The sequence below is a fragment of the Chaetura pelagica genome, unplaced genomic scaffold, assembly GCF_000747805.2.
Source record: "Chaetura pelagica isolate M959 unplaced genomic scaffold, ChaPel_1.0 scaffold79, whole genome shotgun sequence".
Taxonomy (NCBI): domain Eukaryota; kingdom Metazoa; phylum Chordata; class Aves; order Apodiformes; family Apodidae; genus Chaetura; species Chaetura pelagica.
The window spans coordinates 5275096-5299159 of record NW_009969339.1 but is presented as its reverse complement, the minus strand read 5'-3'; the positions used below and the strand labels follow the sequence as shown (position 1 = coordinate 5299159).

At 40.8% G+C, this 24064-nt stretch overlaps 1 protein-coding gene across 1 annotated transcript in view; it reads left to right on the top strand.

Moving 5' to 3' along the window:
- TBXAS1 (thromboxane A synthase 1 (platelet)) overlaps positions 1-24064 on the top strand; it is a 237595-nt gene that overhangs the window by 52010 nt on the left and 161521 nt on the right. Inside the window, exon 2 of the mRNA XM_010005809.1 lies at positions 3195-3288. Within this exon, the coding sequence (XP_010004111.1) occupies positions 3195-3288 (94 nt within the window). The remainder of the gene's footprint in view (positions 1-3194; positions 3289-24064) is intronic.

The following is a 24064-nucleotide window of genomic DNA, read 5'->3' as shown; positions in this document are numbered from 1 at the left end:
CAGGACTGTTTCATTTAAATGTACAGCTTCTCCAGAGGACAGTCTGGTGACTGCCTACAAGGCAATTTTGCCTCTATCCTTCTAGCTTCTGGCCCACTTCCCTGCCCCAGCAACAAATAATCACGTAATTTAGCCTGTTTGAGTTATCGGTTGCTTCTGGCTGAAAAGGCAAAGGTTTGTGTCATGAAGCTGTCAGATTCCTCTATTGCTGATGTTCGTTGTGTGTTATGGAGGACAATTTTTATTTTCTTCTTCTTTAAAGGAACGCCCCAAGTCACTTCTTTCTCTCTCTCTTAAAATAATATTTAAGGTTGTAGAACATAAGCTGTTACACTAGAAATGGCCAAAGTACAGCTTACCTGTGTGGTGTTGGATCTTCCTTCTTTTGTGCATGTAGCACCATCAGTCTTCAAGCACTTGCATACTTTTTCATTTCTGCAAAACTTCAGATAATTCACCAATACCAGAAATACTGTGAAATTGTAGGGTAGAGCCAGATGTGTTCAGTGAGGAAATTTGCTTTTTTTTTCTGCTGGCCCTGCCCTTTCATTGTATTTCAGTCAGTACCTTGACTGCAGGGCTTCTGTTTCCCATCACATTGTAAACCATGTTTCCTTACCTTTTGAAAACCTACTTCAAATGTAACTGAATTAAAAAAAAGTGAAAACCATGTTAGGAGGGGGGAAAAGGGAAGCAAATTCTCCTATGTGTGGAGCTGCCAGTAATGTTCAGAAGCTGACAAAGATGAACTGCTCATCCAAGCATAAATAGTCATCAGAATCTGGATGTTTCTTTCCTTGTGGAACTGGGTGCAATGTACTCCCTGGTTCTGGTCCTTTTAAAATATTTAGTTATCACATAGTTTGCTTTGTGTGGTGTAAGCTCCTGTTGCAATCATCTTTCAGTTTGCAGTACCTGAAGACCAGGAGTCCACGGAATGTCTGGTGTGCAGTGAAACTTGCAGTTAACTCTAGGCCCAGCCTGGTGTTTTCTGATCTGCCATATACTTTACACTGAAAACACCCAGGATAAAATGCCACAAAACTGAAGGGTTTCCATTGAGAGAGGTTTAATCTTTTCCACCATTTACATACTGAAGATGAAGACTTTGTTATGACACAGAGACACTTTAGGAAGATTTCAAACAGCAGCAAAAAATCGTCTCTTTAGGGAAGAAAATGTATTGTGTAGGCTGTTTGTTGTTTTGAAGTTAAAACATTTTTTCCCCCAAGAGTATTAGCTGTTTTGATAAGGAAAACCTCTTACATTTTTTTTTTTTTTTTCAAAGTGGCTGAGTAACCAAAAAGTCAATAATATGTGTAAAATGTGTAATAAATGTCAACATTTGTGCCTTTATTGCACGATACCCTGTCATACTGAAATACTACCCTTGCATAGACTGAAGACACATCATTTCTATTGAAAGTGTTTGTGTTTGTGGAGGTTTGTACTGCTCCATAAAACAAACATTGTTGCTATTTAAAAATTATTAAATGTGTATCTTCTGAGTTTGATTTTTGTAAAAGATCTTCACAAAAGCAAACCCATTAAGAGAACAGGTACTGTGCTGCAGGAAGTCTTCTTGGTAAATAGAAATACAAAAAGCTGCTAACTCCTAACTCAATACTAAAGTCCCATTCTGCTTTGCTGGTCATTTGAGTTGTAATAATCTTAATATTAGATATTTCATTTCAAAAAGTCATTTTTTTTACTCTTCCACCTTCTTGAGAGAAGGACCATTTTCTGGTCGTTCCTCTCTTTTCTCCCTCCTCCCTGACCCCCAAGAATTGTGCACCATTTGTCCATTTGGTTAAAGCAGAATATTTCTCCCTGTGTCACATAAGGAGACGTGTCCATTATTGGACAAGAAGCAGGAAAAGCCTAAGTCATAGCAATGGGTTAGCATAGTTTTCAGAGTCAACAAGGCTCTGCTTCTGCTCTCTCTCAATTATGTCATCTGAATGATTTGCAGACTCAAAGACTAAAGGGGTTGATACCACAACCCTTACACTATATATAGTTCACAGTTTTTATTTTGGGCTAGTTTTAATTTGCTCCCCAGGACTAAACAGTCTCCCTACACTTGCAGTTCAAAGCTAAAGGGACAACTTAGTAGTTCAGACCTCTCTTGGTAAGAGATGATGAGCTGGAGCAGGGCTTCAGGTCTGTTTTTTTTCTCAAAAGAGTATAGTTACATTTGACAAATCTGCACCAGACACAGAACCTCTGCCCAAGGGAAGAGATTTAAAGCTATACTGTTGCTCTGAGCTGAGATCTTAATATAGACACAGCCTGTATTAATCATAAAGATCTTTTGCCCTGGATATCTTGGTGATAGTGTTCAGCATGATAATATTGAGTATTACTATGTCTTTGGCTAATCAAAGCTGCTGCTGTTAGCTCCTGCTCTTTCAGGTTGCACTGACTGAAGTCCACTGACTTAAATCCATTGTTTGTATTAAGAAAGGGGGAGGGAAGGAAAAAAAAAGACTTTGGGTTTTTCTTTTTAATTTTTTTTCCAGTATTGCCCCTGTCAACATGCCACAGTTTCATCTGAAACAAGGGATGCATGAAGCTTTTCAGTCTGGGTTTAGTTTCCCTGTATTTTTTATCTTTGTTTAATTTGCTGACTGGCAGCTGGAAAATCACTTAATCAGCATATGTGGCCCAAATACCAGGCTTGACTTGAGCGTACTGACAGTGTCTTGGCTCGTACACAACTGAGACTAGTTTGAATTCCTGTTCTGTGATCTGTACAGGTAGCGGTGAGGGAAGAAGAAAATAATAGACTGAAGATCTGCCCTGTTCCCTTCACAGCTGTGTGCCACAGTAGTCAAAACCCAAATACCTATTCTGGTCTTGTTTGTAACCTCACATAGCTTTAGAGAGTCACTTCTGACTTAAAAGACCCTCTGTGGGAAGAGGAGCAGCTCTATATTCTCACTGCTCAATCTGCAGGCCTGTGTTTTGAGTCACTTCATTCTTTTGTCCTCTCTGAGGCACTGGCATGTTGCATTTATTTCTGTGACCTAAGGAGCTGCTAAGCAATGTCACCATGTTGGCAGTTCTGTTTGGACAACACAGAAAGCATCTTCTCACTCTCTGAATCCAGGGAAGTCAGTGGAACCAATGTCAGGGAAGTCCTACCCTGACAAAATAAAAAATTAACTTACTACCTTATTTTTTTTTTCCAGGTACTCCACCTCTGCGTTCTCCAAACTGAGCAAAGTAGGGATCCAACATCCTCCGCCTCTTCCTTTCATTGGAAATCTGCTCTTTTTCCGTGAGGTAAGATATGGTTTTCTTTGTACCCATCTGAAGTGATGGGAAGGGTGGATAGGAGGTAGGAGGAACTGAAGGGAATCCAACACTTCGAGCAAAGAACAAGCAAAGCTCTTCTTTTGGAGTGAAATGCTAGAAGCAGTTGTGTGCAAGCAGCTCTAACTTCAGGGTAAAATAACTCAAGGGAAATAAAATGTGTAAGCTTCTGCAGTTAATTACTTGAGCTTTTCCAAGAAAGTTCATGCCCTTAGTGAAACAAACTTAGTTATGTGAATAGAGCAGATTATGTTAACTCACCCAAACTGGTTTCTTCTGAGTGGTTTTGGCTCCTATGACCTTTCTGTTTGTGTTTTTGCTGATTGTACACATTTATTTTAGAGCCTGTAATATTGCTTGCTCCTAAGCAGTAACTGGAATCAGGTACCAGTGAACACTGTTGCTCTGTGCACCCTGTGTTGCCATCCTGGATGCAGAAAAGGGGAAGTACTGAGATTCTGCCCCCAGATTCCGTTCCTTTATTTTTTACCCACCCCCTTAGTCTGCTGACGCTGGCCTTTTTTGTTCCTCTCTCAATTTCAGTAATGCTTCTGAGGGTTTGAGCTCTCTTAATAATGAGCTGCATTTCTCTGGTTGGATCTCTCAGTAAAATCTCTCTTGTGCATCTCTGTCACAGTTCAACAACTTTTCAGGAAATCTGGGCTAACTCCAGCTGCTGCCCAATTTCCTCTTTGAAGTGCATGGTCATCATTATCCTTGCTGAGATTTAAATTATTAATGAGACTATAGTGCCTCTTGCCTTGGTCTTCATGGTGATTGTTCTGTCAATATCTGTCTCGTTATTAGGTAAAACCCGTTTTTACATGTACATCTGATTTAATTTAGAAAATAGCATGAAAAGTAGACTTGATCCGCTCTTTATTAATTTGAACTGGAACTGACAAGGGTGACTTTAACATACAGGAGATGCTGGTGGTGTGGAATATAGACCAGTTAATCCTCAGTCTTCTGGTTTAAATTCAGCTGGATGGCATAAAGTGACTCATTCTGTAGTTCTTTGACGACAAACTCCAGTTGTTATTAGCCACCTGGTAACACACTGTGGGAAAAGGTGTCTGGAGAATAATTTATTTTGATATATTGTAGGTAGCCTTGCCCTGTACCAGCAGAAAGTTTTTGTGAACCATTATCTGTGATCCATTAGGCCAGTTTCGTTACCAGAATTGCATTCGTGAAAGTCCCTTAAAGCAGGCTTATAAAGAAGAGGTAAGCTTAATTTTACTAACTTTTAGGGAAAAAAAATAATTAAAAGTAGCCATGAAATTGTATCTTAGAGTACAAAGAAATAATAATTCCATCGGGATTTGTAAACAGAGTTGAATGATGCAAAACCACAAGCCCCACCAGGCTGGCATGTCCAGCACTACAGCATTTCACTGTCCGTCTTCTCTGCAGTCCTGTTGCTGCCACCTGGAACACGCAGCGATAAGTCAAAGCCCTGTGCAATTTTTCTTTCTTCCCTCATATATTTTGCCATGTTTTCTGGATGGACTCCTGGATGGACTCCAGAGGCTTCCCATCACCTTCCTGGGGATGAGGTTAGTGGCTTAGCTGTGAGGGGTGGCTGAGGTGACTCTCTTCTTTTTGTAGGAAGTAGCAAAACACGAATATCTTTCATCTATAGTGGTAGGAAGTTCTTGCATGTTTATGGAACCATGTCTTTTTCACTGAACTGGCTTTTTAGAGCACCCTTTTTAAAATAGGCCAGCTCCTTCTTGGTGCTGCCAATGTTGTGCAGGGAAAACACATGAGCCACGTTTCCACTAAGTCATCAGATTAGTGTTTTTCAACCCATGAACACTTATTTCAGAGGAATCAATGAATGGTGACTAGGAGAAATTAACTGATACGTGCTTTACGGGAATCTGTGTATGTGTAATTTATACATTTCCAGTAGCAAATTTGGTCTGCAAATCAACACAGGTTGAAAAGCCCAGTACAATAAGATCTAGAAGACAAAGGGAAATAAAACATTTCAACATATAGAGACTTCTGGTCCAAAAAATGTCCTCATCTCATGGTTTCAGGCTTTCCTCCTACAATATTTTTCTAGGAATCATTGGATTAAGGAAAAGATAGAGGAGGAGACGGAGTCCCTTTGACATAATCAAGTAAATATAGGACCTGAGAATTTAAGAAAAAACTTTAAATATCAAAGGTTCTCAACAAAATTGTGGGAGTAAGCAGTATTTTTCAATTTGTAATAGTATAAATTCATGGATTTGCTTGTCTTCCCCCTTACTTGGTTGTAAATCAGTTCTAGCAAAGTAAATGGAGGTTCCTGTTTTACTCTGCAGTTTGTGTGAGCAGAGCATAAATAAACAATACAAGCAAGGTTTGATCAATAGTGTTGGGTTGTGGGGTTTTTAATAAACTTTCAAATGTATTTTAATCAAGAAAATGTTTTCTACATGAGTTTTTTTTTCAAAATAGTTATTTCAATGATTTTTCAAACAGCATATTTTCTTTGGGTGAGATAAGAGTTGCTGTAATGTAGTGACTCTGAGAGAGGAAGATGAAGACTGGAAAGTTAAGGACCTAAGGGAAATGCAACAGGAAAGATGTATCTACATCACAGAGAGGCAGACCTGGGGAAAACAAAGTTATTTTACTGGAAGTTGCTCCTTCTCTCTCAAGTACAATAAAGGGAGATAATCTCACCCTGAAACTAAAATATACCCAAGTTAATCGGCTTATCTAAAAAATGAGAAGATAGGAAATTATTGCAGTTCTGCAGCTGGGAAATTATCTGAGTCCAAGATATTAGATTAAAAATTCTTCCATTGCATGAGAACAATTTGTGGCGGATAAGCCTGATGTAATAGTAAATATGATTAGGCTGTTTAAAAAAAGCAGCATGTTCAATTTTCCCAATAACTGAGCAGACTTGCAGCAGACAGACTGCTGTTTTGCTAGAAACCCCTGACTCTGCCCCCATCTCTCCATGTACTGCATTTTTTCCTACCAGTCCTTGGAAAAACGTGAGGTTTGTTTGCAATAGTTGTGTAACAGGAGAGACAAGGGTCTACACAGCATGGACTTTCACATGTGGATCTGCATGGGCTTTGGAGCAGCAGGTTGCAAACAAACTAAACAAAACTCCTGTATTAATTTCCAGGCTAATGATTTTACTACGTGACAAATGCTTTGAAAACTGAGAAGGCACGTGTGCCCACATTATCCTTCCAAAGAACCGCGGCAAACACTTGACCTGTTGCTATGGCTGTGCTGTGCTTTTCTTCCCCTTTCCCACCCCCTTTCTAAAAAGGCAGCTGGGCTGCTTTAAAATATCATTGGCTCTGACATTTGCACATCCCTGGTTGCCTGGTACTGTACCTGTGTGCACTGTTCCCTACTCTGCCTTCCAGGAAGCAGTGCTGTGCTGCTGCAGCCTTGGGGCTGGTGTCTCTGGTGTTTTAGGGTGGTGGTAGGTGTGTGGTTGGCCACCTTCTTTTGGTACATGGTAGGCGGGATATGCGGTTGCTGTGTGTACAGCTGGGTCATGTGTTTTGGGTCCTTACAATGGTATGATCATGTGCTGCTTTCCTCCCATTACTCCTAGCAAGCTCCAGTGATGCTTTTGACTAGCTGTGTGCTTGCATCCCTGCCTTGCATTTTAATGAAAGACATCACTCTCTTTAGTCCCTCTCTGCTTGGACAGGATACTCTTTGTTTACTCTCTTTATTTCTGTCTGGCCTACTTGTAGCTCCTGAGCTATGCCAGAGTGGCCCATTTCTGCTGAATGGAAGTGGGGGCTGTGTGGGTGCTTTGTCTTGCTTTCAGTCTGAGATCTGGCTGGGCTGTGATGTTTTATAGCTGATGGGTGGGAGTGGAGAAAGGGGGAGTGCAGGGAGGAAGCAGAGTGCAAAAATGATTTTTTTTTTTTCCACTACACATCTGCAAAAAGCATCCTTTGAGTTGGACATAAAGAAAAATAAAAGGCAGTGTCTTTGCAGGAATTAAATTAACCCCATGTCTAATTTTCGGCCGAGAAAGCAGTGTGTCAGTGCTTAGTGAGAGAGGCTGCAGTGTTTACTGTTCTGGAATTTAATGGCACAGCGTGTAAACCCAAACAAGGCTGGAGACAAGCAAATGGGAGCAAAGAAGGTTGAAAGGGAAGAGGAGGAGGTCTCAGGCCATTGATGTGGATTTAATTACAAGAATAATATGGCTTACGCTGACAATGAAAGCCTACATATGTTTTTGTGTTGCTCTGTGCAGATAAACAAGAGAGAAATAGGATAGGGAGTGTGTGTTTTGCCACTTGATAGCTATCTACCTAGAACCAGAAAGATGGCCCTGGCACCACCAATTAATCTGGCTTTATCTCCCCCAGTCAGCTGTGTGTGTCCACTCTGGACTGCTGACTGCCCAAACAGACCTTATGGTGTGCCTCAAGCCCTCTTATATCCTGGGAAACTCCCCACCTTGACTGGGAGGCCTGAGTGCGCGTGTGTTTCATGTGACATGAATACCTGTGCTGCAGATCTAAACCTAGACATATCACAGAACGTGACGGAAAACCTGGGGTTAGTCGTGGTTTTATGTGTGTATTCATATGTCTATAAAGCCAGTCACTTTCCTCTTCAAATACATGTATTTTCCTAGTTTCATCTGATACTCTGTGCTACCTCCTTTGATCCGATGTTAGTGTTGTCATATGCCCTTACAAAGGTCGGTGCATTTTTTTTTTTGTGGAAGCCTAATGCAGGAAATCAAGGCATCCCAGTTAGCTGTCTCCCACTTGATTAAATACTGTTTACACCCTTCAGCGAGAGCTGGACCTCTAGTTTCTCAGAAGAGCATTGTGCAGAGCTGTGCTGTGGCTCACCTCAGCATCTCCCTGAGCTTCTGGGATCTCAACAGGGTGAGCAGTGTGTACACCTCAAATCCTTCTGTAGAGGCACAATGTTCTCTCCTTTTTTTGCACTCCATGTTTCTGATACCTATGTTTGCAAGGTATCTCTGAATGTGGTGTCAATTTAAATAATGTTTATGGAAGCTGAAGATGGTATTAGGATACTCAAAGCAACTGGTAGGATTTACATGACAGCTGCTTTGCTGGCAAATAATGGTGACCGAGCAATGAAGGTGGTAGTAGACATGACAATTGCTTTTGTTCTTTTGGCTCTACCATCTTACCTTTGAGGGAAGAAACAGGTCCCTTTTGCATTCTGAGGAATGGCATGTTGACTGGGTGGCTTCTGCCTAGAGCAGCTCCCACAGATATTTGCTGTGCAGGGCTGGGTGTTTCCTGTAGACCTCAGGAGTTGTCCCTTGAAGGAGATGCAGACTTCATTGACGAACAACATAATAGTTTTGGTATTCTTTACACCATGTTTTGGTAGCTCCTTTTGGCATACTTTACACTTTCTTTGTTAAACACTGCATAAGGTGGAGAGGTAACGTCTAAAGTAATTGTGAGCTCTATGTGAAAACCTTTTCCTGTTAAGGGAAAAAGAGATGATGTTCTGCATGGCAGCACAGAGAGTGAGAAGAGAGACTCTCCAATCATGCTTTTGGCTTTCACCAGCTTCCCAATGTGACTTTGGGCAAGTCAGACTAGGACAAAGCTTTCTTATTTTCTGGGTGAGCAAATGTTTTTTTTGCTTCACCTTGGGTCTGCAAACTGGCCTAAAGGGTGTTCTAGAATAGATAGGTGTGTGTTTTCATCAGGTCATGGTGAAATACTGTGAGCAACTTCTCTACAGACTTTCCCTGGAAAGCCTGGGGAGGCTGGTACCACTGCTGCCTTTAATGGACTAGGCTGCCTGAAGGCTGGAGATTAAATGATTTGGTGATAGTCACAGAGCAAGTGAGGGTGTGAATCAAAGCCAGGCCTAGCTCAGGTCTATAAATGAAGCTGAGTAATATGGGTCCCCAAGATTGTGGTGCTGAAGGAAAGTTTGTCATGTGTTGTGCTTTTGGAGGCTATATTTGCTTGCTCACCACATAACCCTCTGTAAGTTGCTACATAGCCTGCTCTTAGTGCAGCATGTACTGCTAAATTAAAGCCAGCTCTGTCACGATTTATAGCAACAGTAAACACAAAACAGCTATGCAAAACAGCCATGCTACACAGAGTGTTAAGCTGGTCTGAGAGACTGAAGATAAAGTATAGTTGCAATGGTAGTAGCATACAGATAGACCCAGTGTAATCGCTCAAACTGGAATTTACCTCGAACTCCAAGATTCCCGTGATCATGCCTAAAGAACAGAGTTCCCACAAGAAGTGGAGATGTTCACCTTGAAGAGCAGCACGATAATGATAAGACTGAATGGGAGGGCTCCTGTAGTTGTTGGAGTAAACCTAATGGGCTTTTTTTTTAAAAAGCAGGAATAATTCTTTGGCGTAATTGTCCTCTGTTCAGTTTTGGCTGCAGTCACATACATCACTGTGGCACTGGCCTGGCGAGAATGGGATTGGACTAAAGACAATCTTTTAGTCCTTGAAATTAAAAAAAAAAAGCAATAGACTCAGGGCTACAATGAATAAGAATAATGTCTGTTGCTTTAAATGAAGTTGCAACTTGCTCACATTACCTGTAAATCTTGAGTTTAGTGGCATCATATGCTGCTGAACACCACATTGTGATGTGGAGAAATCCGTATGCAGAAAACCAGTTCTATGTCAGCAAGATCAGTATGTGCAATAAATGGCCAGGTATCAGTTATAATGTTAAACTTAGAGCAGGCTCAGATTGTTTGTTGAGAACCGTTGTTATCCATGAGCCAACAAATTTAGCTGAGTCTTAACTTCATTAGCAGTGTCTAAATGCATTAGCCATATGCTCCTCAGCATATGGGTAAATACATAACAATTTATTTTCATTAGGGTTTTCTTACAAGTGCTGCTAACCCAGGCTCCACTAGGTATCTTTACAGCATGGCATGTCTCTTCAAATAAGAGGCTGTCCTGCACAGCAAGTCATCCTGAAAGGGTGGCAAGCAAGATACTTTCCCCGCCCTTCCTGAGAGTAAGAAGGCAGACCTGCTGTGGGTCTGATCCGTTGCAGATATTTGGGCTCAGTTTCTGCAAGGCTGAGTATTAAAGTGACTAATAGAAAGCTTTGGATAAGTGCCTGTTCAAATACGTGCCATGAAATCTCTGGCATTCATTGTGTGGTGTATTCTGGCTGCCTACAGTGTGCCTTGGTGGCATCACCTCCTGGTACCTTTTTCTGGATGTAAGACTTATGACCCCCTACGTTCTCCCCGCTTCCTCCCCTCCCCAGGCAGGATGCAGAGATGAAATATAATTTTCCCTAAGGGGGACTGAATGTGAAATTGAGATTTGGTCATGGCCCGTGGTCATATGGATGCAGTGCTGGCCAGGGCAGGATGGGTTTGCAGGATGGACACTGGGGGAGGGCTGCAAGGGCTTCAGTAGTTGCAGATGTGGGACAGAGGTAAAGCAGCCATTGCTTGCTTGGGATTCTCTTAATTTGTCAAATAAATGAAATGTTATTTTCTGGAGTGATCTTTTTTTGATAATTATTTATGCAATTTGATCCAGAGATAAAAGCTGCCTAGAAAGACATGGAAGTGTAAGAAAGGACCAATCGTGTCAGAGACATATAAAGTTCAAAGTTAATCTAATTCTCTGTGTCCTCGGAGGCCTCAGCACACGACTAAGTGTAGATGATAATGTGAAACCAGAATAAACCAGTTGGATTCTAATCAGGTTTGTTTGAGAACTGACTGATTTTTTAACTTAGCTTTTCTTTTCTTTTTTTTTTTTTTTTTTTTTTTTAAATTCAACAGGAAGTTTAAACAAGCTTGTGCTTTAAAAAAACATGTATTTAAAATTGCTGGGATTTTTTCTTTTGTTTTCACCAAGCAATGCAATGAAATGGATGATACAGTCTTGGGTTATCTTTGTACTTCTTAATTTTTCATTTTGGTGTTTTTGTTTTTTGGTTTTGTGGGTTTTTTTTGCTATTAACCTTTTATTCTGGCTTCCATGTTGTGATTTTTAAATATTCCATTATTTTAGATGATTTCTCATAAGGGAGAGGGAAAAGTGAAATGTTCTTTGTGCAGTTACAGTGAGACACTTCAAAATATTCAGGTAAAAAAAAACTCACTTTACTCTATGACAAGAAATAGGAAAATTATAAACAAGAGAAAAGAAATTAAAACTTAGATACAAGTTTAAAATATTCTCAAATGCATATGTTCATATAAACTCTGCAAGAAATGACCATTCAAATAATTGCAAAATAATCTTTACTATTTTATGAACTTCTATAGTTTTTTCGTGCATTATATCAAATGGCTTTTCTGAATTCTGGGATTATAGAAAGCTGTTATCTTTTCCTAGGTAGCATGATGCCAGAGGTTATTTAGGTAGGATTAGTGAAAGCAGGGCTGCAGAAGCCGTAAGAAGTCCCATGTGATGGTGAATTTAAGTATTCACTGAGAAGTTGAGTTGGACTTTAACATGGTGATTATATTCCACTCAAGAAAAGGGAAAAATATAATGGCAAGAGCTGGGGTCAGAGGGAAGAGTCCCTTTAGACACACAGAAGAAGGGGATGGGGGATGCCAAATGGCTGATTTGCTTCTTTGCCTTTCTGTCCATATGCTGAGAGGAAACAGCAGGTGATAAGGCACGTTGTGGCTCTAGAGTGTAGTCTAGGAAAGAAGTATAAAAAGGTATGAATAAGAAATTGGTTTTTGATATATGATTTTTGCAAAGGTTACAGCTTGCAAAGGGGTGAACAAACCTACCTTGGTCTATTAATACACTGCAACATATAATGTATTGTGAAAAGCACATGACAAGGCAACTAGAGGAAGGGGGTGGTGCTTGAGTTATCTTTATTTGTGCTCCACACAAATCTGAGGGCAGCCTTGGACAGGAGCACCTTGGAGCCAGGATGGGGTTGAAAAGGTACTTGATCACACACAGGGGGAAAATGGAAGATCTTGGGGGGAAAAAAAGTTACTGTTGGTGACCTTATACCAGAGTTCTCTATTTTAATAGAATCTCATAAAGTTAATGACAGATAGAATTAGGGACTATGCAAGTATCTTGTAGTTATATTTGTGTTTATATTTTTCACTACCTTTTTTTTTCCCCAAAGCCCCAGGGAGCCATCTCGAAGACCTCATAAACATGAGATTTCATTTTCTAATGCTATTTCATTTCCTGGATGGAGGACCTGCCATGAGAAGACCAGACCTCAAATTATAATAGCCCTATAAATAACTCCCTAAGGCAAAAGTGAAAAAGAAAGCCTTTTGAATACAACCACAAATGCAAAAATGGAGGTGTTTGGGTACTTGCAGAACCAGACTAAGCAGTCCTGGTTAGAACATCATTAATTTATTGTCAAGTTTTTTGGGGCTTCCCTGTGAATCTCTGTGTTCTGTTTACTTACAAACCTGTATAAAGTTCTCTGAGCTCTTTTGCTCCAGCTTAATTTTCTACAGTGTTTTGGTGCCTGTTGGCCTGACTTTAGAGCCTGCTAGCAAATGGAGTTTCCAGGTAAAATTGAAATAAATCAAAAAACCCAACTAAACCAGTTACGAATATAATCTGAAAATGCGACTTTTCCTTCTTTTGGGTGAAGTTGTTTTATTTGAGCAAACCCAGAATGCCTGCCTGCTTTCCACTGGAAATCTGCACAGAATTGGCACATAGACTAGAATAAAAACATTCCTGAGAAATCGGCATGTTCTGTCAAAACATTTGAACAGCTCCCATCTCCCGGGGAGCTGCTCGGAGCCAGCAAAAGGAGCTCTGCGAGGCGCCGTGCTGGCTCTCCCACCAACCTCCCATCTCCAATCCACCTTTTTTTGCCTAACTGTGGGCAAAGTGCTTCAGGTGAACTTATGTTTCACAGAGGGAGGAAGTTTGTAAGAACCTTTTGCACCATATTGTGATTTCTGTGAGGGTTGTCGTTTCTCTGTTCCACTAGGGCTCTGTTGCACATGTGAGGATGAGTCAGAAGGGTGAGGCTGTGGGACCCCAGTATCTTCCCATAGCAGCCTGGGTCAGTGTACTGGCAAGGGAGAGCTGGGCTGGCAAAGCTGAGCTCCAAGAGAAGTCCTGCTGTGCAGGGACAGGATTCTGCCTCTTTGCCATGTGTTGTTGCTACATGACTCTCTGCTACCTGTGAGCTCGACTTGTAGCTAAGTTCAATCTCTGTGCTTTGGAGTGCTGATGATTTATTTTTTTATTAATTGATAAATCAAAAAAGATTGAAAAATTGTAACCTTTGACAATCACACAACAATTACAGAATGTAACTAAGCAAAGTGTGATTAGCCTCAGCCTTTGCAGCAGGACACTGCTTACTTTTCCTAAGTTAGTCCTCTAGCACTGCAATGAAGGGAGCCTTCCTTGTAGACTCTACTCACTATGAATGAGAGTGCTAAAATAAGGCCTGCAGCCCATTTTCCAGGGATGCTGTCTGACTGTTATTGAGACCAATTGCTTAGGAATGCAATTGTATCTTTCTTGTTACCCAAATTGATATCCTCTGACTGACTGTAGATAAATGAGGTTTTATTTTTTTGGTAGAATTTCTGGGCTATTGTACAATAAGGCATTGTGATGGACAGCATGCAGCCAGTGGTTTGAAACAAATGAAGTTTTTATTCATATTTGAAACAGTGATGTGTATGAAGCTACACTTTACTGTGCTGATGAACTAGCTGCACGTGTGACAGTAACCTCTTTGAATGAGTGTCATACCTACTTTTTTTGAGCCCCATCCAGCAGAAAAATCCTTCGTAAAATGACATAAAAATAAACAAGGTGGGAAGGCCAGCAACCCTACATCTGTGCTTATCTTAAATGCCATAGCACGTGCCCACATAGCAATTCAGAGCCATTTTGATAAAATTAGCATCATTGAGAAATGTGATGGAAGAGCATGATCTAAGCAGCGTTGAGCAAGCAGGGCACAGGTGTTTTAAAATCAACCCTAGCTCTGCTTGGGTTAGTGGCAGCACAGCAGTCTTACAGAGCATGGGTTGTGAATGTATATTCCTAACTCTATTACTTATTCCCTGGGCCAGAAGGGCCAGATGTGTTGCATAGGCAACATAATTAATCTGTGAAAGATCATTCCTGATTCCTTCAGCCAGCCCAAAAGTTTTAATACTGGGCCTCAGCCTGCTTCATGTAGAAAGACAAGACCACCCAATCTGGTGCCTTTAGGGAAGGGAGAAAGTGGAATTACTGTGATTACTATGATTAATAATTTCACATTTTATACAAACAGTTGTAAACTCTATGGCCAAAATTCTTAAATGCTTATGCTGGTGTCTAACCCAAGGCAGTGAAAGCCACACTGTGGCACATAAAACCATAACCATATGATTCTCACAGAAGTTAACAGGCATTGTTACTTTCAGGCTTTGCTATAACTCCTTTTATTTAGTCATGCAAAGTCGAGCAAGCTTCCCTTGTACATTTTAGCCTGAGTTTAGACCAAATACAGCCTTCTCTGGGACAGAGGTGAAGGCCATTTACCACAGTCTGGCCATATGGGCGGGGAAAACCTGTTAAAATCCCTCTCTAGACAATTGTGGTAAATACACATTAAGAGGCTTTGAGACCCTGCACAATGATGAGCCCACCTCTTCCTAGGCAAGAACAGTGGCAGAATTGGAGCCTTGTAGTACATTTTATTACTGCAAAGATCTGAGACTCAGGTTTGTGCAGACTTACCACTCTCCTAATGCAGGAGCAGTCCCTTGATTTGCAAAAAGCTCATAATCTGCAGAGGCAGACCTGTAAGGAAGGAAGTGTTCTTGCAGCAAGGAAACTAAGGGCTGTGGCTGTAACGGTTTTGCTTCGCCACCTGTTGAAGCTAATGGTCCAGTGCCTGCTGGCTGCACTGGACACAGAAGCAGGTAGTGAATCAGACCTCCAAACTGGCACAAGAGGAGGTGGTGACAAAGCCAGGAACTGCATTTGCATCCAGCGGGCTCTGGCACAGTGCTGCCATCCCTGCTGCCTGCTCGGAGCCTCCTGTTCCTGCAGGAAAAGTTTGTGCTACATGGAGGATAATAACACCTCAGGACAACTCCACTAGAATAAATGAACATCTGAAGTTGAGAGTTCAAATGCAACTTGCTTTTCCACGACTTCTTTACACAGTCTGGTAAATTTTGTTTGGCTAAGGAAAAATAGCAATGAATGTTAAATTCACGCTTAAAAGATTTCCTCTCTTCAGAGAAATTTGTTATCCTTTTTCTCATTTCCAACAAGGAAAACTTGCTTTTGCAGCAGAGATTTTGACATTAAGTGTCTTGATAGAATAATAGGCATGAGATGGATTGCAATCTATTGCCTCAAGACTTTGCCAATCATAAACTAAAATCAGTTAATGCATTGAGTTAAATCTTGCTATATTGTGCAATGTGCTAGTAGTACTAAAAAAATCAATCCAGAAAATATATTGATTATATTATCTCCATAGCAACAAAAAATAATAGGATAATGTTAGCTTAATAATTGGGCTTTGTGAAAATCTTTCAGAATAATTACTGCATTGTGGTCTTTTCACAATGTGGAATGCAATAACACTTCTTCCTTGACTGCAGTCACCATCAGCACTGCGTCAAGAGATGCTGTTTTTGTGTGCATGCATATGTATTCACGGGTAATTTTGCTCTGGGTGAAACAATTTAGCAGGCTATTTTGGGATCCATTTTTAAATGGTCAAGACCACAAATTGGCAATTGTTTTCTGTGTGGTTTGTTTTCTTCCACCTCCTCCGACGACTGGCTACTGTAAAAAGAGGCCATTATAATTCCTTCTCCTGCATCTTTCTTTACAAGACACAGAGATTTTGGCATGTGATAAAACTGAATGTCCAGCAACTGTATTAAGGATTTGCTGGAGAGAGGATTTTTGCTCTAAAGAGAGAGCTTCAAAGCTGTCCTTTTAATTGAATGTAACCTGTGATCCTCTAGAAATGACCTGCTCTACAGGAGCTGAGATATTTGCCTGTGTTTTGAAGGTCCCGATTCTCTAGTGTATCCTGCATTTTCATATAAATAACCTGAGGTTGCTATGAATAAATATAAATATATATTCTTACATATAAGCAGAGGCATGTGTATATCAGATTTGTAGCTTGAAATTTTAGCTGGAGAGTCAAAGGAATAGATACGTGCATTCCTCATCTGGGTCTTCATTTTTACTTCCAGATGAACCCTGTAATTTTGACCTTGAATTAAAAAGAGTTTTTCACCCAAATCTATGAGGGAGAGGCCAAGTTTTTAGAGTCATCAGAAAAACCTAGTTTAATCCCTGAAGTTTAAGCTGCCCATAAAGTATCCTGTCTCTACGAAAGCCCTCAGGTACCCAGCAGTGTATCAGGAGTCCATTCACCTCCTGGTCATGCCACTATTTCCTGATGTCTGTGTTGTACAAGGGCTGGGTTTAGAGATAAGCCAGTAGAGTTGGCTCCTGCCAGATCTTCCACCAGCAGGAGATTCCCCAAGGTTTTTGTAGGGTGTCCCATCCATACTATTTGCAGTGGTATGGTGGGATGCCCCTTTACTTTCTAGGGCATGAATGGATGCTACGTTCTCCTCTGTTCATTCATCTGGTCTTTTCCTCTGGGACAAACACTGATGTCCACCAGGTTAAACTTTCAGCAGCCCTTCTTAACAATACAATATATTATTTTAATTCTTCTGAACAGAAATGATCCTTCAAATGGCCCATTACTTGATTTTTACCTTTTGCCTGAAATAAGTCCCCTTTTTTTTTAGGACCCCTAGGTGAAAGCCCCTGTTTTGAAACTACTATTTACAATATGTGATCATCTTGGAGCCAGGAATGTGCAAACCCTGAAGTCTGTAGATAGTAGCACTTTGGTACCATATACATAAGAAATGCAGTGTAGTGCAAGGGCTGACAGGTTTCAGTTCAAGATTGTGTTTGTAAGAATCTCGATTGTGCTGCTGTCCACTGCTGTTCTTTTCTTCTACAGTTCCTCCAGGTTGTTACTTTATGGGGAGAGTGCAATGGAAGAGTTGTTTTCTGTCCCAGGCAGTGGTTACTTTCAGCCAGTGGTCCACCCTCTAGGAATGTGGTTAATTTACAGGGAGAGGGAGGAGCAGTGGCTGCTCTGACTTCATGCATTGTGCCAAAGCATGTAGTTCTGTACAGCTGTTGCATTGAATGGGGGTGCCAACCCTCTCTCTCCTTTTCTGCATGCAGATTAATGCAGTTATGAAAGGGCAGCTAAATGCATTGGTTCCTCTAGAAAATGTGGTATTCTCAAGTGTGTAGCATCATTCATTAAAAAAACCCCAAAACAACAACAAAACCCCCAACACCCAGATGGCTTGACAAGGTGTTTTTTTCTGATGCTGCAGCAGAATCCAGCCCTGGGTAATGATCTAGAAACAGAAAAGAATGGCTGACACAAGCCAATTCAATCCCTAGTTCAAAACTCAAACTCTTCTGTGTATGAAACTGTTACAGTTGAAGCCATGACTGTGCTTCTCTGCTTGACACCCCATGGCTGGGTGCTGGCCAGTAGCCTTGCTGATCCCTAGAGCTTTCCCAAATTCTTGTGCCAGCGGAGCCTCCTGTTTAGTTTCCTTGTGCTATTTCAGCTCCTACTGCTCTCCACAAGCCTCTCTCCAGCCCATGCAGGGGTTGGGACTGTGTGTTTGACTCTTCCTAATCCCTTGTTCCAGGGAAGCCTGATAAGGCTTTCTAGTGTGTCTCTTTTCTATGCTTGGACCCTACCAGCTACCACATGGGAGGCTTGGATCTTAAAGAGTGTTGCCTCTAGAACACAACATAAAGAATAATTTACCTTATGAGAGCAAAAGATTTTGTTGGAATAATTATTTTAAGATAGGTGAAGATCAGCTGTGTGGTGTGATGTGGTTGTTGGGGCTCTAGCTTGTCTTATTCCTGAAGGGGTAGGACTATTCTGTTCTGCACAGGATCTTACAACACATTTTAGTCCATAGTGTTTTAGGGTAGGTCTGTCCTACCTGGTGGACTGTCTGTCTAGGAGTGGGCTGAAGCACACTGTGTGTTTGTTCACATGGCTAGGGTGAAGATGCTTCAGCTCAGCAGCCACATGCCCCCTTGTGCCCTGCTGAATGTATAGGCTCACCTCAAGGCTTGTGTGTGTCACGCTGCCCTTAACCTTGTGGGTTTTACAGAGGTGCCATGTGATAGATGGTAGTAAAAAGGGACCTGTCATGCCCGTGCCTGGCCTGTCTGTGCTACAGATAGCAGCATGCTCTGTTCTGCATCAGAGGCCAGTACAATCTATAGGGACATTTCTCTCCTTTCATGCTTGAGAGCCTGCATCCATACAAGGTGGGAATTAGACAAGAGGAAGCTGGGCTTGTCCAGCTATGCTAAAATACAGAAATAGTCCTAGTATCTTTCAGTAATGCATTAAGTGGTATGATTAATGTCTGTCACATGTAATGCTCTTTCCAGGTCTCTTCCCATGATGCAGTACTCTGCATGCAGCCTAGTGCTTTGATTTGGGCACTGTTTTGTGTCTTACTGTCTTCACTATAACAGATCACAATTTGGGAGCTTAATGCAGATGAAGTTCGTGATAATCTTTAATCCTTTCAGATGTGTCTCATAGTATCATATTTGGTGGTCACAGATAATTAAGTGGCATTGATTTTATAATCAGCTCACAAACAGTGGTGGAGACCCCTAGCACTGTACAAGGGAAATGTCTCTGAGGAGGCCAGTATTATCACCCACTGAATGAGTAATGTTGCTTTTTCCTAAAGCAGAGGTTTTATTGCAACCCATATGTCTAAACAGTATCTGCTTAGGCAGTAGTGAGTTAAAGCCATGTGAGATAGCTCAGCCTTTGCATCAGAAAAAAAAAGTTTAAACACTGTCATCCTAATTCTGTAGGTCAAGATGCAAGATTTGCTCACGGACATGTATTTTTTCCAGTAAGTATTTCAAAGTCTGTTTGTACTCTATGGTACCTCAGAAAGACACTTGCACATTGGAATTGGTTGACATCTTTTATCCTTTAAAATTATGTTTTCAGGAGTCTGCTCTTGATGGATCTGAGAAGGACAGGGACACTCTACAAACATGGAGATACTCCTTGAAGAAAAAAGTCCCTGTCTCCCTTTCTTGGGAAAAGTCAACTTCCATTTCTTCAAATTATTTTGTCAATTTGTTGCCCCTTAAAACCGTGCTGTGTTGTAGGAGCACTCCTGAAATGTTTGTTTTCCTTACATTTAGCTAGCATGTCTGTCTGTCCTACAAGAAGTTGTTTCCATTCCTTTAAATTATGTACTTACTGATTTTTTTCCCTTAAGGGAGGCCAGCAAAGAAAACTAATAAAATTCATTCACCATTAGTAAGATGTGCTGAATGCTCATGCTAATCCATCTGAGAGACATTGAACATGCAGTGAAAATACACTTTGCAACGGTCTTCTCGAGCTCAATGAATTCCCTCCTATAGAGAGCACTGTAATTCTCTGGTTTCCTGTTGTAATTTCAGGATATAGTAATATTAAAAAAGCCAGTGAAGGTATTTAGCAATCCAGTGGAATTACATAGAAGAAGAGATTGTGCAGGAGACAATTACACTCAGTTTGGAAAGAAGACAACTTAGAAAAGATTTAGTGGAAATTATGTACTCTAGTAAAAAAATAAAATCAATCATTTCTTTATCTTTATTTCTAGTTTCTTGACTTATAAATATATGTTTAGCACAGAATCAGAAATTGCAGTGAGTCTGTAAGACCTCATATGGAGCCTTTCATGAGCACAATATATTGCATAAATTGTATTTCTCTTTGTATGTGTCTTTGTAATGACATGTTTTCTGTTTTTGATAAATGTTCCTGGAAGCATGAATAGGTGTCTTCTGTAACATTTACTATTAAGTAAAATAAAGGCCTAGCAGGGTTAAGTGTTATCTAGACAATAGGCCTAGTAAAAATAGTAAGGTTACAATTATAGCTCTGCAGCAGATATAAACAAGGTCTGAGCTAGTGTCAGGCACCTTCCAAATAGAGAAAAAGAAATACTATTTTAGCCAGTGTAATCAGTCTAGAGAATTTATTATTGCAAGAATCAGGGAGTCAAATACAGGAGCTGGAATAATTTGAGGGTCTGGATAATTTTATGACTAATTACATTTGTAGCTATGCATATTATGATAAGAGTAATTGAGTCTTAAGTTAACAGTTGGGTGAGGGGGAAACCTCCCTCTATTTAAAGCATTTCAGATAACTGTGTACCTGGGGTTGTTTTCCTCTTGCCTTTCTCCAAAGCCTCAGGCATGTTATATGTCTGAAAGCTCAGAAATAGGTAAAACTTGTTGATATTCCCATCTCATATACTGTCTGTGTTTCTGTGGAAGGGAAGGAATAGTTTTGTAAGATACCAAGAAGGAGCACCGAGAAACCTGCAACTTGTCTCTGACTCTGCCTTTGACTTCTTGTGTTGCATTTGGCAAATTGCTTAATCTTGTGTACTTCCAACTCCCCACCTGTGACAGATGGGCACTTACCATCCCAGAGATGTTAAGGAAATGAAGTTCGTAAAGTGAAATGAGATTGAAAATAGACAGACAAAAAGAGAGAATCTCATTGCAATATGCCAAATGAATATGTGAGGCTGTATCTATGTGGGAATGCTTTAAAGTTAAGGTGAATCAACGTGAATCAACTACAAATGTGAATGCAGTGTGCACATGTGAAAGTGCAGTAGATCTTTTCCACTAGAGAGGAGTCTCTCTCATGGAAGTGGCTCTGTATCATCTCAAAGGGCTGGTGTAGATGGGATGGATTATGCATCCTAAGTATCTACGGTTTACCTGCTGTGCCTCTGCACCCTCCTTGAGGTTCTTGCCCCTGATATTCTGACTGGGAGACTGTTCTAAAATCCTAGTGCTTTGATAGTCAATTTTTATCTAATTTCTAGCAACATTTATCCATAGCCAGTTTATATTCATTTGATCTTTTAGTAATGTAGTCCTTTATACTAAATAGATATTTTTCCCTCCCTGGTGATTACTCCCAGTACATTTATAGACAGCAAGCATGTCTCCTCCCTTTGGTCTACTAAAATGAACCTTTGGTTTGCTAAAATGAACTCTCCTAATTACTACTTGTAAGACAGGCCTTCTATTCCCTGAGGATCCTTGTAACCCCTTTCTCCACTCGTTCCATTTTTAATTAATTCCTTTTGAATGTGGCTCATCAGATTTGCATGCAGCATTCCAGAGAAAGCATATCCCAGATATTCTACATTTGTAGTTTCTGTCATACTTGTAGTTTGTCATTATACTGTGGTTGATGTATACATCCAGGTTTTTCCCTTCTCTGTAATTTTCAAACAACAATCTACTACTGCAGCAATTCTTGGAGTTAGCATGGCCTCTAAGGCCATGAAGCTTTGCTTTCAACTAAGGTCTCTGCTGCAGTTCTGCTGCAGAATTCTTTCTGTCATCCAGTTCTTCTGATATGACAATCTCAATCTCTCTGTCTGCTGATGAAGGAACCCACCTTTCAACCCAGAACCGTGAACATAACTTCACTAAACTCTGCTTTTAGTGCCAAAGTCAGTCCTCAAAACATCAAACAAGGCTTGCCCCAAGACTGACTCTTGAAAAATCGATGGCTTTACTGCTTTCATGCCTGTACTTTTTCTTTCAAGTCAATCCATACTTATTTCCCTACAGCTTGCATATTTACTGTCTTTTAATTTTTCTCTTGATTTTCATCATGACTGTGCCTGCCCTCAGACCAAACACATTTCTGATGTACGTGTACAGCTTTCACTGTTCCCTCACCTAGGAAACTTATTATTATGTATTTCACTGGTAAGGCCACACTTTGAGTACTGTGTTCAGTTTTGGGCACCTCACTACAAGATGGACATTGAGGTGCTGACGCATGTCCAGAGAAGGGCAACGAATCAGGTGAAGGGTCTAGAGAACAAGTCATAGAAGAAGTGGCTGAAGAAACTGGAACTGTTTAGTTTGGAGGAGAGGAGGCTGAGTGGAGACCTCATTGCCCTCTACAACTACCTGAAAGGAGGTGATAGGGAGGTGAGTGTTGGCCTCTTCTCCCAAGTAAATAATGATAGGACCAGAGGAAATGGCCTGAAGTTGTGGCAGGGGAGGTCCAGGTTGGGTATTAGGAAGAATTTCTATACCGAAGGAGTGGTCTGGCACTGGAACAGTCTGCCCTGGGAGGTTGTTGGGTCACCACCCTTGGAGGTATTCAAGAAATGTGTAAATGTGGCACTTCAGGGCAAGCTGTAGTGGCTGAGGCTGTAGGGTTTTTTTGTGGGTGTTTTTTGGTGGTGTGTGTGTGGTTGCTTGTATTTGTTTGGGTTTTTTATTGTGTTGATAGTTGGACTCTGTGATCTCAGAGATCCTTTCTGACCATGATGATTCTGTGATTCTGTGAAATCTCGCATGGTATTGAGGTCAGGCTTGCAATTGTGTATTTACTTGCTTGACTTCCCTCCCTCCCACCTCTCTTCAGTTAGCAGCTTATTAGAATCAACCATTAACCTGGTTAATGGGGAGAGACACCAAATACCAGAAAGGATTATGTGGTTTTCTTAATTCACTCTTGGAAACCTGACTGTTTTAAAATATAAATGTCTCAAGCAAAGGCTGAAAAGGATCCAAAACATGTCTTGCTTTTGTAATGCAGGCACACCCAGGCAGAGGAGAACAAGATGAAGCTGTTTTCTCCACAGGACATCGCTGGGAAGTGATCTTTGGGGGTGAAAGGGTAGTGCCCCTGGCAAAACTGCCCAGGCGTCTTTGAGCTGGCTGCATGCAGGCTTTGGGGTGATGAATTATCATGACTGCATCATATTGTGCTATCTGATCCTTTTGGGAGATAAGATCCATTGAGGTGATACTCAATGCTGTCTGATCCTTCGGGTGTTATGGCTTGATCCCAAGAGCCTCTGCCCTCTCTGACCAGAGGAGGTGATGGACAGCAGAAGTAGAAGGCAGCAATGAAAGGCATGGGGTAAGGGCAGAGCTGAAAGGGAGAGCTCATTCAAGAGGGAAAACAACCATTTTTCAGGGAAGGAGCAGTTTCCCTGAATGCTGACACGACAGGTCCTTGATCCAGACAGAAAGGGCTGATACAGCACACAGAATAAAGATGCCCACTTTGATTTTATTAAAGACCTGAAAAGGTAGAGGGAAAAATTTACAATTTGTTTGGTATTTAGTTCAGGTAATTTTTTTAATTGTGTAATGAGAACACATTGTCCAAATTTTCATATGCAGATTCAATTAGTGTTCAGTTAATTAGCCTTGTCAGATGAGGATTAACTTAATTACATAACACTAACCTCTCTTAATAACTAATAAGAGTAGGAAGGATGCTTTTAATAAATTTGGAAGGGCTATATGTGTTTTTTAAAATCTGAAATGGCATACACATAAATTAAACAAAATTGCACACAGAGGACAGTCATCAAGGATAACTATCAAAGGAAACAAACTATGTACATGCCTTGGAATCAGACCGGTTAGAAGTTCATGCTGTTTTCCTTTTCTTGTCTTCTGGCATCCTAGTGTTTTCACTAGGATTATTACTGGAGATGATGCACAGTCTGGGGTAATTCCTTCAAAGTGGGCTGCAGTCTGATACAATGTTGCTATAATTAAATTTTAACTTGTATTAAAAAAAGATAAAAATAATCAATTTGGGTGCTAGGTTAAATAGCAGGTTTGTTTGTTGTTGTTTT